Source organism: Bactrocera dorsalis, chromosome 2 (assembly GCF_023373825.1).
Source record: "Bactrocera dorsalis isolate Fly_Bdor chromosome 2, ASM2337382v1, whole genome shotgun sequence".
Classification (NCBI taxonomy): domain Eukaryota; kingdom Metazoa; phylum Arthropoda; class Insecta; order Diptera; family Tephritidae; genus Bactrocera; species Bactrocera dorsalis.
In genome coordinates this window covers 82,871,145-82,885,150 of record NC_064304.1, presented here as the reverse complement: position 1 = coordinate 82,885,150, position 14,006 = coordinate 82,871,145, and the positions used below count along the sequence as shown (strand labels likewise).

The window sequence follows — 14,006 nt, the reverse complement described above, 5'->3', positions numbered from 1 at the left end:
TTATTACATTGTTTTATTATAACGGAACATGTACATGTATGTATGTATATTACACATACATATGTATGTACATATGTACATTAAAACTATTTTAATTCTTAAACTTACGAGATTCAAGGCCCAAGATTGTAGTTTCAAAATGAAATAAACTCCAATTTATCACAATTGTGGTGGCGACCATATCTAAACTTCATTTAATATAGAAGTAAGCGCCCTGAAAGACAACTAAAATGAATAAAAATAACCTGAATAATATTATTTGTCCACCCGACAATTAGGTGCGCGATCTTATCTCACCACTCGTTTTTGAGAAATCCAAAATTATGTCATAGTTACGCAGATTAGCTAACATTATTATAAACACACTCAAAAATAATTCAATAAATCAGTAAAAGTTGCTTACATAAGATAAATTGTTGAAAACAAAGCGAAAACTCCCCTTTTCCGATAAAAGAAGTAAAAAAATAAAAAAAATCACATTTATTGTCTGAGAAACATAAAAAATAAAATCAAAATTTGTTTTACAAAATAAATATACGACAATGACGTATTAATAAATACATTTACGTATATGGTACGTTTACAAATGTATGTATGTAGACAAATGCGTTGAACGGTTTCAAAAATTTGCTACGTACACGTATTTGTTATTGTTATTATTTTGTTAATTTCACTTTAGTACCGAGTGACTAATGAGATAATCAATAAAAATATACACATATTTATATACACCAAAGAAATATTAAAAACTGTACACATGGAGACTTCTTATCAACTCAAATTTTTCAATCACTTTTACGTCATAACAGCTTTTTGTAACTCGTCATGGCAAATTTAAAAAAAAAAAAACATTGATTTTTACAATTAACAATTCATTTACACATGTATATTTGCATAAACCATGCCTGCCAATGGTATGTTTTATGTCAAAAATGGCTGAGTCGGGTCAATTCTTCCCTTAGCTCCCAAGTACCTAATACAAATAGTTTCGAACTTCCGGGTGACTTTGTACCACATTAGCCAATTAGTGAGTTATCTCATTGAAAATGAGCGAGGATGTTTTACTCATGACAGAGTATCTTTGTTCTCAAACAGCTACGAACCTTTTTTGGCAAGGAACATACATATGTACAAAGTTTCATCAAGACATCTTAACTTTTACTCAGGGTACACATACAACCTTTAAATGAACAACACTATTATACTCTGTAGCAAGACGTTGCAAGAGTATAAAAAGTGGAAATTATTTCCAATTACTCGAATAAATTTATGTGTCTACAAAACAAATGGTATACTCGTAGTGCATTTCCCTCATTCGTTTGAAGGTAGGTCATAACTTTTTAATTTTTTTTGAATTCTCATGTGGATTAAGCGAATCAAGAACTTCACACACAGTAATCCACAAAAGAATTTCAAAAATTTCACTACTTTTATAATTTCATTTGAACTTCGTGCTAGTGGTAGGTACTGCCGGTAAAACCAACGACACCAGAGACATGGAGAGTGTGTGAGATGAGGCTTAAGAAAAAAACTTTTATTGATGAAATAATTTCTTTTAGCTGCAAAGCAATATGAACAGCTAGGCTGCTGGCAGCTCGGCGGCTATGACGAATGATTTAAGACGAAACTCTTCTGATGATAACCAACGGCGACAGCAGTTTGGCTGCCAACGTTGTCAAAAGAAAATATGTGTCTGTATATATGGAAGGTAGTCTCAAAGTCAAAGGCAGTGACGAGAGGCGCGAAGAAATTGATGTGATATTTAATGAGCACAAATGTATGGTATAAGTGTGTACATATGTACGTATGTATGCCTTTGCGCATATTTATGTGTATACGCATACACACTATTATCTGTCGGCTAGATGATTTATTGCTTTCTTGCCAAGAGGAAACGCAGCTGAAAGTGTATTTGCAAATATTGGTCATTCAGTAAAGCAAAGAACGTGAACGAACTGACAACGCGTGCGACAGATATTTTATGTAAATTTTTAGTGGTAAACTGTGATCCAAAGTGCTAACAATAAATACCAAATCTTAGTTAAACGATATTTTGCGCGCAAAATTGTCCGTGATGTGAAGACTTCTCTTAGAAGTATGACCGCATAGTTTAGCATAATTCAAATTCAGTGCGCGCCAAGTAGCGATATTTACATTTTGCCGCATGTAATTATGGAATTTTGTACATACGAGGGCGGTCCGATAAATACGTGGAGAAACGGACATTTGAAAAAAGGCATAGTCTTCTCTTAGCGCGTTACACCCAACGTTTCTTCAACTTCTTTAAGCTGTTTGGAAATAAGTGGTAGGTCTCTGTAGCAGCGATTCCCTGCTCTGTCGGCTCAAGTTTCTACCAGGCGAGTGACATTTTCAAGTTTGTGGAAACACAAAAGAGGTCACACGCTGCCAAATCTGAAGCATATAATTGATGCGGCAAAAGGATATTTCTACCATTTTGTTCTTAGCAAAAGATGTAAGACGGTGCGCTCTCATGGTGGAGAAGTTCTTTTTTCACGCCAAATGAGACTATGTTTTCTTCACTTCGCCATCTAATCGGTTCAATAATGTGACATAGTAGAGTGCTGTGACCGTTGTCCTTCTCTTCCATTATTTCGACTTTTCTTTGGTATCTTGTGTGTATCAGATCCATGTTTCGTCGAACGTTGAAAACGACGCTGAAACTCCTTCATATTGCGCTTAAACTGCGTTAACAGTGAGGTTGCACTTATTGTTCGGCATGACTCAGCAAACCCTGACGTGCGACGACGTTAATCAATTTTTGACGGCCGCTTTCTAAAGTGAAAATTCACCGTCTACTGCACACAAGCGCTTATTGATTTCACTGCGCGATTTCTGTGCGAATGTACAACAATATAGTATACTTCGCTTGAGATAGTGGCGTCGTCGGTTGGTCAGGTTAGGTATATATCGGACCACCCTAGAAGCCATATATTAATTGTGCATACGATTCACCGACGCTTTAGAGACTTCGCTCGCTTGCAGCATATCTCTTATTAATTTTATTATTTTCGATAAGTTTGTGTTTATATTGTTGTTGCAACTAACAATCTACATATTCCAATACAATATCTCCAGATCACAAACAACACATTTGAATCATACCGACACTTAGATAACGACAGAGCAATGCCGCTGCTGACATCAGCGTCGCAGTCAAACCGCAATCGCTAACAACAACGAGGCGCATAATCGGCGTGATCGCAATCGATTAGCCATTAGCCGGCAATTGTTGATTTGTATACACTTACCTATACATACATACAGCGGTATGCACGCCTTTTAGCTAGCAGTAATCCGATTGCGTTGAACCACTCAGTCACTGAGTCGCTGAGCCGTTGATCCGCAGTTCCGTCGCGGTGCCGCTGCTACTCAGCTGCCGTGCCGCGCCGCAAAAGTTCTATAAAACTAACGTACGTATAGCGTTCCACTGTGATTCTTTCTTACGTCTGCGACAGTGTTGGCTGCGGTTGATTAAACGATTGCTCATTCAAGTGTTGGAACGAGCGCGTTTCCTGTTTCGTATCCAGTCGACGGGTCCACGTTAGAGCTTCAAAAGCAAGAGTCTGTCTTTTGTTTTTTTTTATTATTATTTGTGATCTTGGAGAAGAATTGAACGCGTCCGTATTGATCCCATCATCCAACCTTTCGAGTTTGCCGCCATAGCTTCCCAGGCAAATATCCGCTCCAGGTTTCTAAAAATTAATACACTGCAACATTGTATGTCGCATACATACATACATATGCACGTTGCAGACGCTTGCAGCAAAGGCAAAGCACAGCAGCAAACAGGCTTAAAGTCAATTTCTAATATTTTGGCTTGTGCATTGAGGATACTGTTACCACGCGCGTTTCTCCTTCGTCCAGCCGTCTCGTAGAGTGCTGTCTGCGTGCGCGCACGCCTTCATATAAACATACAACGCAGCGTACATTTTTGTGTGCGAAAGTGTGTGCGTGCGTGTGTATTGAAATCTTTTCGCGGTTCAATTGATCGACTTCGATCGCGAACTTTGTTTGCCAATCGCGCACTTTACGGTCCATCGATCGGTTTAGTTCGCTTTCATCCACGGCATTGTGCGTTTATTAGAACCGCAAAGAGGCGCCTGAGTTTCACCAACCATTCGTTACGGTGTTTGTAGCGAAAATTCGTTAATGTTCTTTAAATAATTTTGTTATATTTTTTGTTGATTTAAAGTTGTAAAAAAAAAACAAAAACATCAATTAAACGTGTGCTGTTTATATTTTACAGAAGAAATGATATAAAATTACAAAGCAAAAAAAGAGGCGTCAGTAAATAACTTATATAAACTTACATTTAATCAGTCAGTGCCAAAAAGTGAGTGTATTCTATTCTGTGCTTCTACGTATACGCAAATAAAGGCTGTTACCCGGTTGCAAGCCCTATTTTGTGGCAGCTCTTAAATTGAACAAGTGAACTATCTTGACCAGTGCTTAGTTTCCAGCCTTACATTTACGTTATTACGTAAATACGTATCCATATAAGACATATATATATAATACAGCAATTTGCGGCGAAGCCAGATCTTCTTGCATTACTTTTTGTTGGATTAACGGAGCCATCGTTGTTGTAGTAATATTAAATTGACGAATATGAAGCTCTTCGCCATCATTTTAACACGTACGTAAACATATTGTAGACTTTACTTTACGTTTATAACATCATTATGTTAGAGTAAACTTAGTAATTCGAGAAAAAAACATATTTTTTACAAAACATTTATTTTCTTGATATGGCTTTTGTATAGATTCTACATATACCCGAAATAAGTTGAGGCGTATTTTCTTAATGCTGCTTTTAATCAAAGTGATTCCTTGTGAGCAATCAACTGCAATATATTAGACTGACTACCCATATATTATTACTATGTATTACCTTCCAGTAAGGTACAGGATCGAATATAGAGACAATATTAATTTTGAGGAATTTTTTTTAAAACAATTCATTGACATCATATACATATGGATGTGTACGTATGCAACATACAAATTTATATTCAGAATTTTGTATCGATATTAATATCTTTTACATGGTTTCTTCGGGTCAGCCTTTTTTCAAAAATTTTTTTTCTCATATAAAAAATGAAATATTTTATTAAGGTTTTTTATTGTTACAAACACGCACTATTAAAAAGAAATTCTGAAATTTTTGGAAAAAAATAAAACTCGGTTATTGCGACGCTATTTCCAGAAATAAATAAATCCCTACAGGATCATTTAAAGTGAAAAAATTCGTCTTTTAGTTAAAACCTTAACTTAGAACTTGGACGACGGAAAAAAATTGGATTTTTGGCAGTCATTTTTACAAATAAACTGAAAGTTTCAGTGAAAATTTCGCGACATTGTTTTTTCAAATAGTTGTAATCGAAAAAAACAAATCTTCGTCCAAGTATTAAAGAACTGTATCTCAAAGATCTGTGTAAAATTTCGTGAAGATCGGTTGAGTAGTTCTCGAAAAATCTTGCCAACCGACTTCAAATGCACGGTTTCGAGAAAAACGTGTTTAAAGACGGCGCACTTAGCCTAGCTAGCCTCGAGTGCACAAGTTCTGAAGGCTGTCTATCCGAAACTATTATTTGGATCAACTTGAAACTCTAGGAAAATATTCTAGAAGTGTTCTATAATTTAATAAGATAATAAAAAATCGATTTTTTCGATTGAAGCCCTTAAACCCATGCAACCCCTTAACGAGCGCTAAGCTGACGGAACTTTCTCGGCCAAGTCTATGTGGTAACATGAGACCGAAGTGCACAAAGCCGTCTTTTGCTTGGCACCTCATAAATTGGACGCAACCGAGCATTTTTGTAATATTAACCACTAAATTGACCATTACTCAAATTTCGTCAGAATTTCCAGAAATAAATCTTAAAATAAACGTTTCATGTGGCAAAGTATTTTGTATTTCTTAAACACCAGAACAAATTTCCGGAATGCCATTGGCACTATAAATATATAAAATCCATATAAGTATATTAAATACGAGTTAAAAAGAAGTCTTTAAAGTGAATGGAAACAGAAAGGTAGAGATTTGATAAAGGAGACGATTAACCAGAATAAAAAAAAAGGAATTGAGACTTTGACAAGAAGTTAAACCGAAGCAAAGGAATAAAATGCTTGTCTGCTTTAGTTATGTATAGGATCCACAAATGAATTCGAAATGCAAATATTTTATTTTAATTTTTAATTTAATTTTTACTAAAGATTTTCATCTTAAGGGCTTTACCAAAGGTATAGGTCGAAGCATCTTATGATAATTAAAGGAGCAACTTTTCCTGAAAATGGGTCTCGTAGATAGGGGTTATTTTGATTTTCTTATTAAAAGTAACATGGCTTCTTTCAAGACTAATTTTACCTCAAAATATTAAATCTGATGGTAGTTTAACAAATAATTCGCTCGAAGGTCGAATCCGATCTATAAAATTTTTGACACGGAATATCAATCTTTCTCAAAATTTAGACCAAATATCGACACTATCGAATGTGACTCATTGTTTTGCAATTTCAAAATCATTTTTCCCATACAAAATTGTATAACTAGGTAATTTCTATGAAATATTTATTCGTATCAATGGTCACTACACATACATATGTATTGGGATTTTAAAAAGAAACGCAGTATGCGTTGATCTGACTTATTATTATGATTTTAATTAGATTACAAATGAATTATTAAAAGCACGTACATTCCTACTGCCACATTCTTCTGTAAATAAATAAACATCTGTGATTCACACTGTATTTGCATCTAGATAGAAGGGCATAAGATAAATATTTAATATAAGTTGAAGAATTGTTAATTATTTCTATATAAACCTCAGACTCCTTGAATATGTATCTCTTCATTGAGAAAAAGAAAACTTTACTTCATACTAAATCCGACGACAAAATTATATAATTTTCACCGATAATAGGCGCTCAACTTCATAAAGTTTTCGCGAACCAAATATTCCTGAACGGATTATGTATAGCCTGAAATATTGCACCTGAGAAAACTAATGGCGGGACGGGTGCCGGTTTTGCTCGCCCTGAAAACAAGCGCAACCGAAAGATCATTGCTTAGCAGTGTTTGGCGCTGTTTAAATCCAATACGAGATTCTGCGTTTCACTGGCGAACCTGCTGTGAAGAAAGCAATAAGTATCTTATCGGTTCGAAAGGGAATAACCAGCGGTTTTTGAGATTTGCAAGACGTGATTTTTATCTGACTCGTCACCGAACTGCAGAAAAAACTCTCTACAACTCTTCCATGCCAATTAGTGTTAAAAATTCTGACCGTTCGACCTCTTTTGGATTTCAAAAGTAATAAATGAAATTTGAGTAGCATGAGGAATTATCAACGCCACGGCGGCCGATTTTGACGATACAAATAAATAATTTTTCCTTTTTAAAGGATTGCTGGGCTAAAGAATCATTGGATAAATATGTATATGACCTGTACTTGATATTATATGCGGTTAGTTTTGCAATTTTATATGTACATACATATGCCTATATATTGACATGTAAAGTAAAAACTATGTGAACTACTCATCAATGTAATAGAAGCTCTATTCGACCATCTGGGGAATATCAATTTCGTCATGTCTAAAACTGTGTGTATTTAATAATGTATAAAATATTTTTTATTTAAATAAATGTTATTACCCCACTTCAATTATACCCATACAGTTTTCCCTTCTCCATGGCAATGGAATGTGTAAAGCGATGGGCTGAAAGGGGAGGCGTATGCGCTCGTAATTGCGACGATCTGGTATGTAGCGCGGCCAGACCAATTGGCGTCTATCGACTCGTGCGTTTTTATACGCTGTCTGTTTATTATTTTAATGTGGTATTGGGAATTCGTATTTAAATGCATTAATATGGGTGAGATAAGCGTCAAAGTATTGACTGCAAGTGAGTAGCTTCTGACTAAAAACGAGATATACATACATAACTACATACATATATACTGACATACAATGTGTAATAGTAAATGAATTCACAAAAAACGTGTTTCGCATATATTTTTATGAAATGTATTATTTCTTATCTCATTTTAAATCACATATAAAAAATTTCAAATAGTAAATGCGTTCACTTTTTTGAAAAACTATTTTAGACGATGAAGTCGATGGTATAATTTGTGCGCCAATAGCGGCTCATGCGACAAAGTTTTATATCTGTTAGCCTGTTCGCTTCAACTAAATCCGACTCTAAAATTTGTCTAAATGTGTACTAGCAGTTGGATTATTGCATATGTTGGCAATACCGAAGAGGTATTCGCACCAAAAACCAAATACTCGTCTAAATCACAGCAAAATTGAAATAGGAAATGGTTTCACTTAGTGATTTAAGCTTTCCCACTGAAACCGTATATAATAATTGAGTACAAGTAAGCCAGAGCTAAGTTTGATAGCGGCAGAACGTTTTATACTCTCGCCGTTTGCAAGGCTCAAAGACTGGGCAGTACTTTCAGGTGTACAAAACAGGAAGCTCGAAAAAGTTCTTGACTGCTAAATCACATTATAGGTAAAAAATAGTTCATTTAATTTCACTTTTATTAACTAATGTGAACCGACAAGGTCAACTATATTGGGGACAGTTGAAAATCTGTGCTGACTTCGTTTAAATTGGATCGATTTATATATCGGTTGGAGTAATTCATTGATCTATTTTACTAGTTTCGTTAACAAACTAAATTAGATCCAAGATTATACCTTCACTTAACGTTCATACATATGTAATAACCTATATATGCGGTATAAATCTAACTACAGATATCCTACCAAATCCTCTTCACTGTCAAATTTAATACTTTTCGCGTTCTACTTTAGAGAATTATCACACTTTCAGTAGTTTTGAAGATAATCGTTATAAGGGGGCGTGGTTAATATTCGATTTTATCGGTTTTTGCAACAAATTTGATCCAATTTTAGGCTCTGCAAAACAAACTCTTTTGAATATAAAGTTTCAGCAATATATCCAAATTTTTATTCAAGCTATTGCACGGGCAGACAGACTTCTGGAATTCAATTTGTCTAAGGTGAACAAAAATAGTTTACTCCACGCAACATGTGGCGAGAGAATAAAAAATTATAAGCGTTCGAGCCAGACGTTTTTTATGAACATTTTGTGTACTATTAGCTTATGTTCACGTAATCACCGAAGGAGTTGATTTTGTGGGAATGATAACACAGAAATCTATGCGGTTATCCGTTTACGACTGTTAGTTATATTCAGTTACTATTGTAAAATGGGATATACATATTTTAATATTATATTTTTATGCCGACAACATTTTAAACAGGGCAGATGACTACGTTATTCTGATAAAATATTTTGTTGTTAGAAGACAGCGTTATGCGTTAAATATTTTTAATATTATTATATAACTATAATTATTTAATCACATTCACGTTTATTTATGTTAATTGTTATTTTTCTTACAATAGTTGCCCTGTACGCCTTCGCTTTGGCGCAGTCGCTGGCGAACGTTAAGTGTCAAATGAATTGTGATCTGCAGGACTTTAGACCGGTCTGTGGTATAGATGACGCTGGTAAGACGAAAACCTTCAATAATCTGTGCATTCTGAAGACAGAGAATTGCCTACGACATCTTTGTAAGTAAAAATATTAAAATATGTATTTATAAATTACACATACATATATGTAGATATGTGTTTTCATAAAAGAACAAATGCGAAAACAGTGAAATTTTTATTACGAAAAACGTCTTGGGAAGTTGAAAAAAAGTTACAGCAGTTCAAAAATGAGTGAAAATAATGAATAAATTCGCTATATCTTGAAATTTTTGTATAAACAAGGAAAAAATGCCACCCAAGCCACCAACAACAATGGTTCGTCCGGAAATTTCGATGTGAAAAATGCACCTCGCTCTAGTCGACCTATCGTAGAAAAAGTCGATGAAATTTTGGAAAAGATTGACCAGGACCATCACATAAGCAGTCATGACATCGCTAAGGAACTTAACATTAGGACAATGCTAGACCACACACATCCTTGATGACTCGGCAAAAACTGGGAGAGCTTGGCTGGGAAGTTTTGATGCTTTCACTATATAGCCCTGACCTTGTGCCATTGGACTACTATTTGTTTCGGTCAATGCAGAATTCCGTGAATGGAGCAAAGTTGGCTTCAAGAGAAGCCTGTGCAAATTACTTGTCGCAGTTTTTCGCCGAGAAACCAGAAAAGTTTTACACTGATGGAATAATGTCTTTAGTATAAAAATGGCAAAAAAGTGGTAGAGCAAAACGGTATATATTTGGTTCATTAAAGTTCATTATAAATATAAAAAAAGTTGAAGTTTAATTAGAAATACGAAAAGACTTTTTCGATTACCCAATATAATGAACGACAAGCCCGACACTTCCCGTTTTTCTTTATCTTCTCAATCAACTTCATCTTACGTTGAATCAAAATTTGTATGTTTTTCTACGTAACAATATTTTTTCTAATATAACTGAAATCATGGTCTTTAGTGGTCATACTGTCTATACAGAATCTAAGAACCACATCGATTCTTTGTTTCGTGTGAGACCATCTATACATTTTTTTTTTTGTTTTTTACTTTTTAATACCAAAGCCTGACTCACTCCGTACGCTTTATCTCCAAACATAGTCTGATCGTTAGTTTTTTCTAGGTGTGTCTTTTGAAGTTTAGGTCTAATTACAAAGCATGTAAATTCAATTTTCGTGACGTCTTCAAATCCAAGGATTTATCTATTTTTGCCAATACCACATACTATTAACATGCGACATACTAATAAAAATGTTTCCTGTGTTTTATTAAGGTACATAAGGCATATACTTTAAGGATGTTCGAAAATCATGATATAAGTTATATGGGGGGTAAGTCAAGTTTTCGCTCAAATTTATCTATTTTGGACACAAAGATACACTGTTATAAGTAAAACACTCTCCTTTATTTTCATTGAGCTATCTTATGCGGCACAAAGTCACCCGGAAGATCGAAAATCTTTATATTAGGTATACGGGGGCTTAGGGAAGTATTGACCCGATTACAAAAAGGGTCCTCTCTTTGAATTTCAATTGAAGTCCACATTTTTGGTATTTGGGATTTGAAAAATTTTGATTGCATTTGGGAAATTGTTAGTCATAAGGTGACATTTTGTACTTCAAAGGCATTATTCGTGTAAGATTATATTAATTACTTCTTGATTTGTACACTGGAAAGTGAAAGAATCAGATGAGATTTTATAGACAAATAGCAGTCACCTGGATCTAAATTTTTCTCATAATTCTAATGATTTATAGTAAAACATTGCGTTCAGAAAATCTTCTTTCCGGAGTCAGTGAGAAAGTAAGTGGTATTTATATAATACATGTAGAATATATACATAACCCCGTATCTATCTCGGTCAGTTTTAGTTCGGGGAACAAGACTACGAGTATTATTCTCTGCAGCAAGATGTTGTAAGAGTATAAAAATCAAAACTTAAGATATGGTATATACATAAGTATATATATGTACGTAATAATAGTCGACCTTTACAATTTCACATATGTACATATTTACTTAATATAAATAATATTTTTTATAAATTCTTTTCGTTGCAGCATTCCAGAAAACTTCCGATGGCGTATGTCCATAGATCCTAATTATATAAAACAACAGAAACAGTACTAACTTGCAAACATCAGTGATCCAGTTCTAAAAATTAACAATTAAATTAGTTAATAAACTAAGTGCAAATTATGTATGTCAAGCAATTTTATCGTTTTATTCATTAACTGATACTTTTCATACGCACATTTTCATCTAAACATTTTAACACAAATTTGAAAGGTTTTTGTCCAAGCAAATCATCTATGACATCATTTTAAATATACTATATATTACCAAACAGATATAAATCCTATGTATTACCGGGAATTTTACAATAAAAAAGCATGTTATATATAATATATCCGCACCAGGAAGGCGAGTTTAGCACGAAGCGCCGCCCTCGGTCCATGCCAGCATGTGTATGAAAGCAATCAGACTAAATTCTACATTTCAATATGTAAATTCTGGAATTTCGTGTATGACATTCAAGCAGCAGCTATTGGTTACAATGTAGTCCTAAGTGGGTTTTGTGTGATATTCTTAAGATTTGATTTGGAAAAGTCGTACATTTACTGTAATTTTGCATGTATAGAAATATAAAGAAATAAAAATAAATAAAATTATATAAAATGCGTAATGCAAATATTTCTCCAATGAAGTTTAATGAAAAAACAGTGCAATGTGAGTGGAATAGAAAAGGTAAGACATAACAAGAAACAAAGGAATAATGCTACTAGACTGCTGGACAGGCTCTTCGAGCTGTTAGATATGTAAGTAAATAATTTTAAGATCCAGTGATTCATAAACTATACACGAAAAGTAAACCCCTATCCCATATCTACTTGAAGAAAGGAATTTCAGCTTAAATCAATTTTCAATTTATTTCAAAAACTTCATTACTGGCAGTCTTAAAACATCTAATTCTTTCAGTCGAAATATCGAATCATCAATATATAGTATACACAGCCACACCTATCGACCGTAGACGCAGATGCAATGAGAAGAACGACGAAGCAGCTAGTTAGGGAGTAAGCTTGAATTATTTATACTCTTCAAATGATTAATCTCCTGGATCAGCCGATGAAATATCAATTTCAAAAAAAAAACAAGAAAAACGTTAACTTCGGTTACACCGAAGCTAAATACCCTTCACAGATGCATTTCTGTTAGTAACTATCTGTTCAGTTTGTATGACAGCTATATGCTATAGTTAACCGATCTGAACAATTTCTTCGGAGATTAAATTGTTGCCCTAGAAAATAATCTATACCAAATTTGGTGAAGATACATTGTCAAATGTCAAAGTTTTCCATACAAGAACTTGATTCCGATCGTTCAGATTGTATGGCAGCTATATGCTATAGTTAACTGATCTGAACAATTTCTTCGGAGATTAAATTGTTGCCCTAGAAAATAATCTATACCAAATTTGGTGAAGATACATTGTCAAATGTCAAAGTTTTCCATACAAGAACTTGATTCGTTCAGTTTGTATGGCAGCTATATGCTATAGTTAACCGATCTGAACAATTTCTTCGGAGATTAAATTGTTGCCTTAGAAAATAATCTGTACCAAATTTCGTGAATATATCTTGTCAAATGTGAAAGTTTTCCATACAAGAACTTGATTCCGATCGTTCAGTTTATATGGCAGCTATATGTTATAGTGGTCCGATATCGGCCGTTCCGACAAATGAGCAGCTTCTTGAAGAGAAAATGACGTTTGCAAAATTTCAAAAGGATATCTTAAAAACTGAGGGACTAGTTCGTATATATACAGACGGATAGACGGACGGACAGACAGACGGACATGGCTAAATCGACTCAGCTCAACATACTGATCATTTATATATATACTTTATAGGGTCTCCGATGCTTCCTTCTGGGTGTTACAAACATCGTGACAAACTTAATATACCCTGTTCAGGGTATAAAAATACTCTAGCAAAAAAGTTCAAAAAATGATAGAATTTTACTATAATAATTTCTTTGAACGAAACACCACACAATTCAAATACAATACGAGTCCATTAATTACCTAGTCTAAAAGAAATGAAATTTTTTTGAAATGGTGGTTTATTTATCAATGTAGTCTCCTTGACACAGTGGTTATCCAATTTCATTAACCTGTTTGAAAGTTCGGTTCAGTCGGCTCAAATTTCTTTTAAAAATTTGAAAAATCATACAGAGTCAATTATGGAGTTCAGCGGATTGGGCAGCACTTCGTTCAAACAATTGGGCTTTAGCGTTGTCAGAGATATGAACCGATGCATTGCCATGATGAAAGAGCTCTTTTTTCTTCACCAAAATATGCCGTCTTTTCTGCAGTTCGGCTTCGAATCGGCCAATAATTTGGACGGTAGAGCCTTATGCTCGTTTTGCCCTTCTTCAAGTAGTTGATATAGA

The 14,006-nt window shown here is 34.3% G+C and overlaps 1 protein-coding gene across 5 annotated transcripts; it reads left to right on the top strand.

Annotated features, from left to right (window-relative positions):
- The first annotated feature begins 1,979 nt into the window (after positions 1–1,979).
- LOC105226546 (Kazal peptide Pr13a) lies at positions 1,980–12,237 on the top strand. Of its 5 annotated transcripts, none has more exons than XM_049447827.1 (4): positions 1,980–1,997; positions 4,268–4,657; positions 9,466–9,633; positions 11,612–12,237. In XM_049447827.1, exons 2-4 carry the CDS (start codon positions 4,630–4,632, stop codon positions 11,644–11,646), a joined length of 231 nt encoding a protein of 76 aa, XP_049303784.1. In that variant the 5' UTR covers positions 1,980–1,997; positions 4,268–4,629; the 3' UTR covers positions 11,647–12,237. The 5 variants fall into 5 exon arrangements, with proteins under 5 accessions (XP_049303784.1, XP_049303785.1, XP_049303782.1 ...); XM_049447828.1 differs by having other exon boundaries at positions 1,994–2,095; XM_049447825.1 differs by lacking the exon at positions 1,980–1,997 and adding an exon at positions 3,438–3,582.
- The last annotated feature ends 1,769 nt before the right edge of the window (positions 12,238–14,006 follow it).

What these genes read in the sequence shown, in the direction of transcription:
- LOC105226546 (XM_049447827.1), top strand. Translation starts at nt 4,630, where the DNA reads ATGAAGCTCTTCGCCATCATTTTAACAC. An exon ending in CTTCGCCATCATTTTAACAC is followed by an intron (nt 4,658 to 9,465) that starts GTACGTAAACAT and finishes TTCTTACAATAG; the next exon opens with TTGCCCTGTACGCCTTCGCT. An exon ending in GAATTGCCTACGACATCTTT is followed by an intron (nt 9,634 to 11,611) that starts GTAAGTAAAAAT and finishes TTTTCGTTGCAG; the next exon opens with CATTCCAGAAAACTTCCGAT.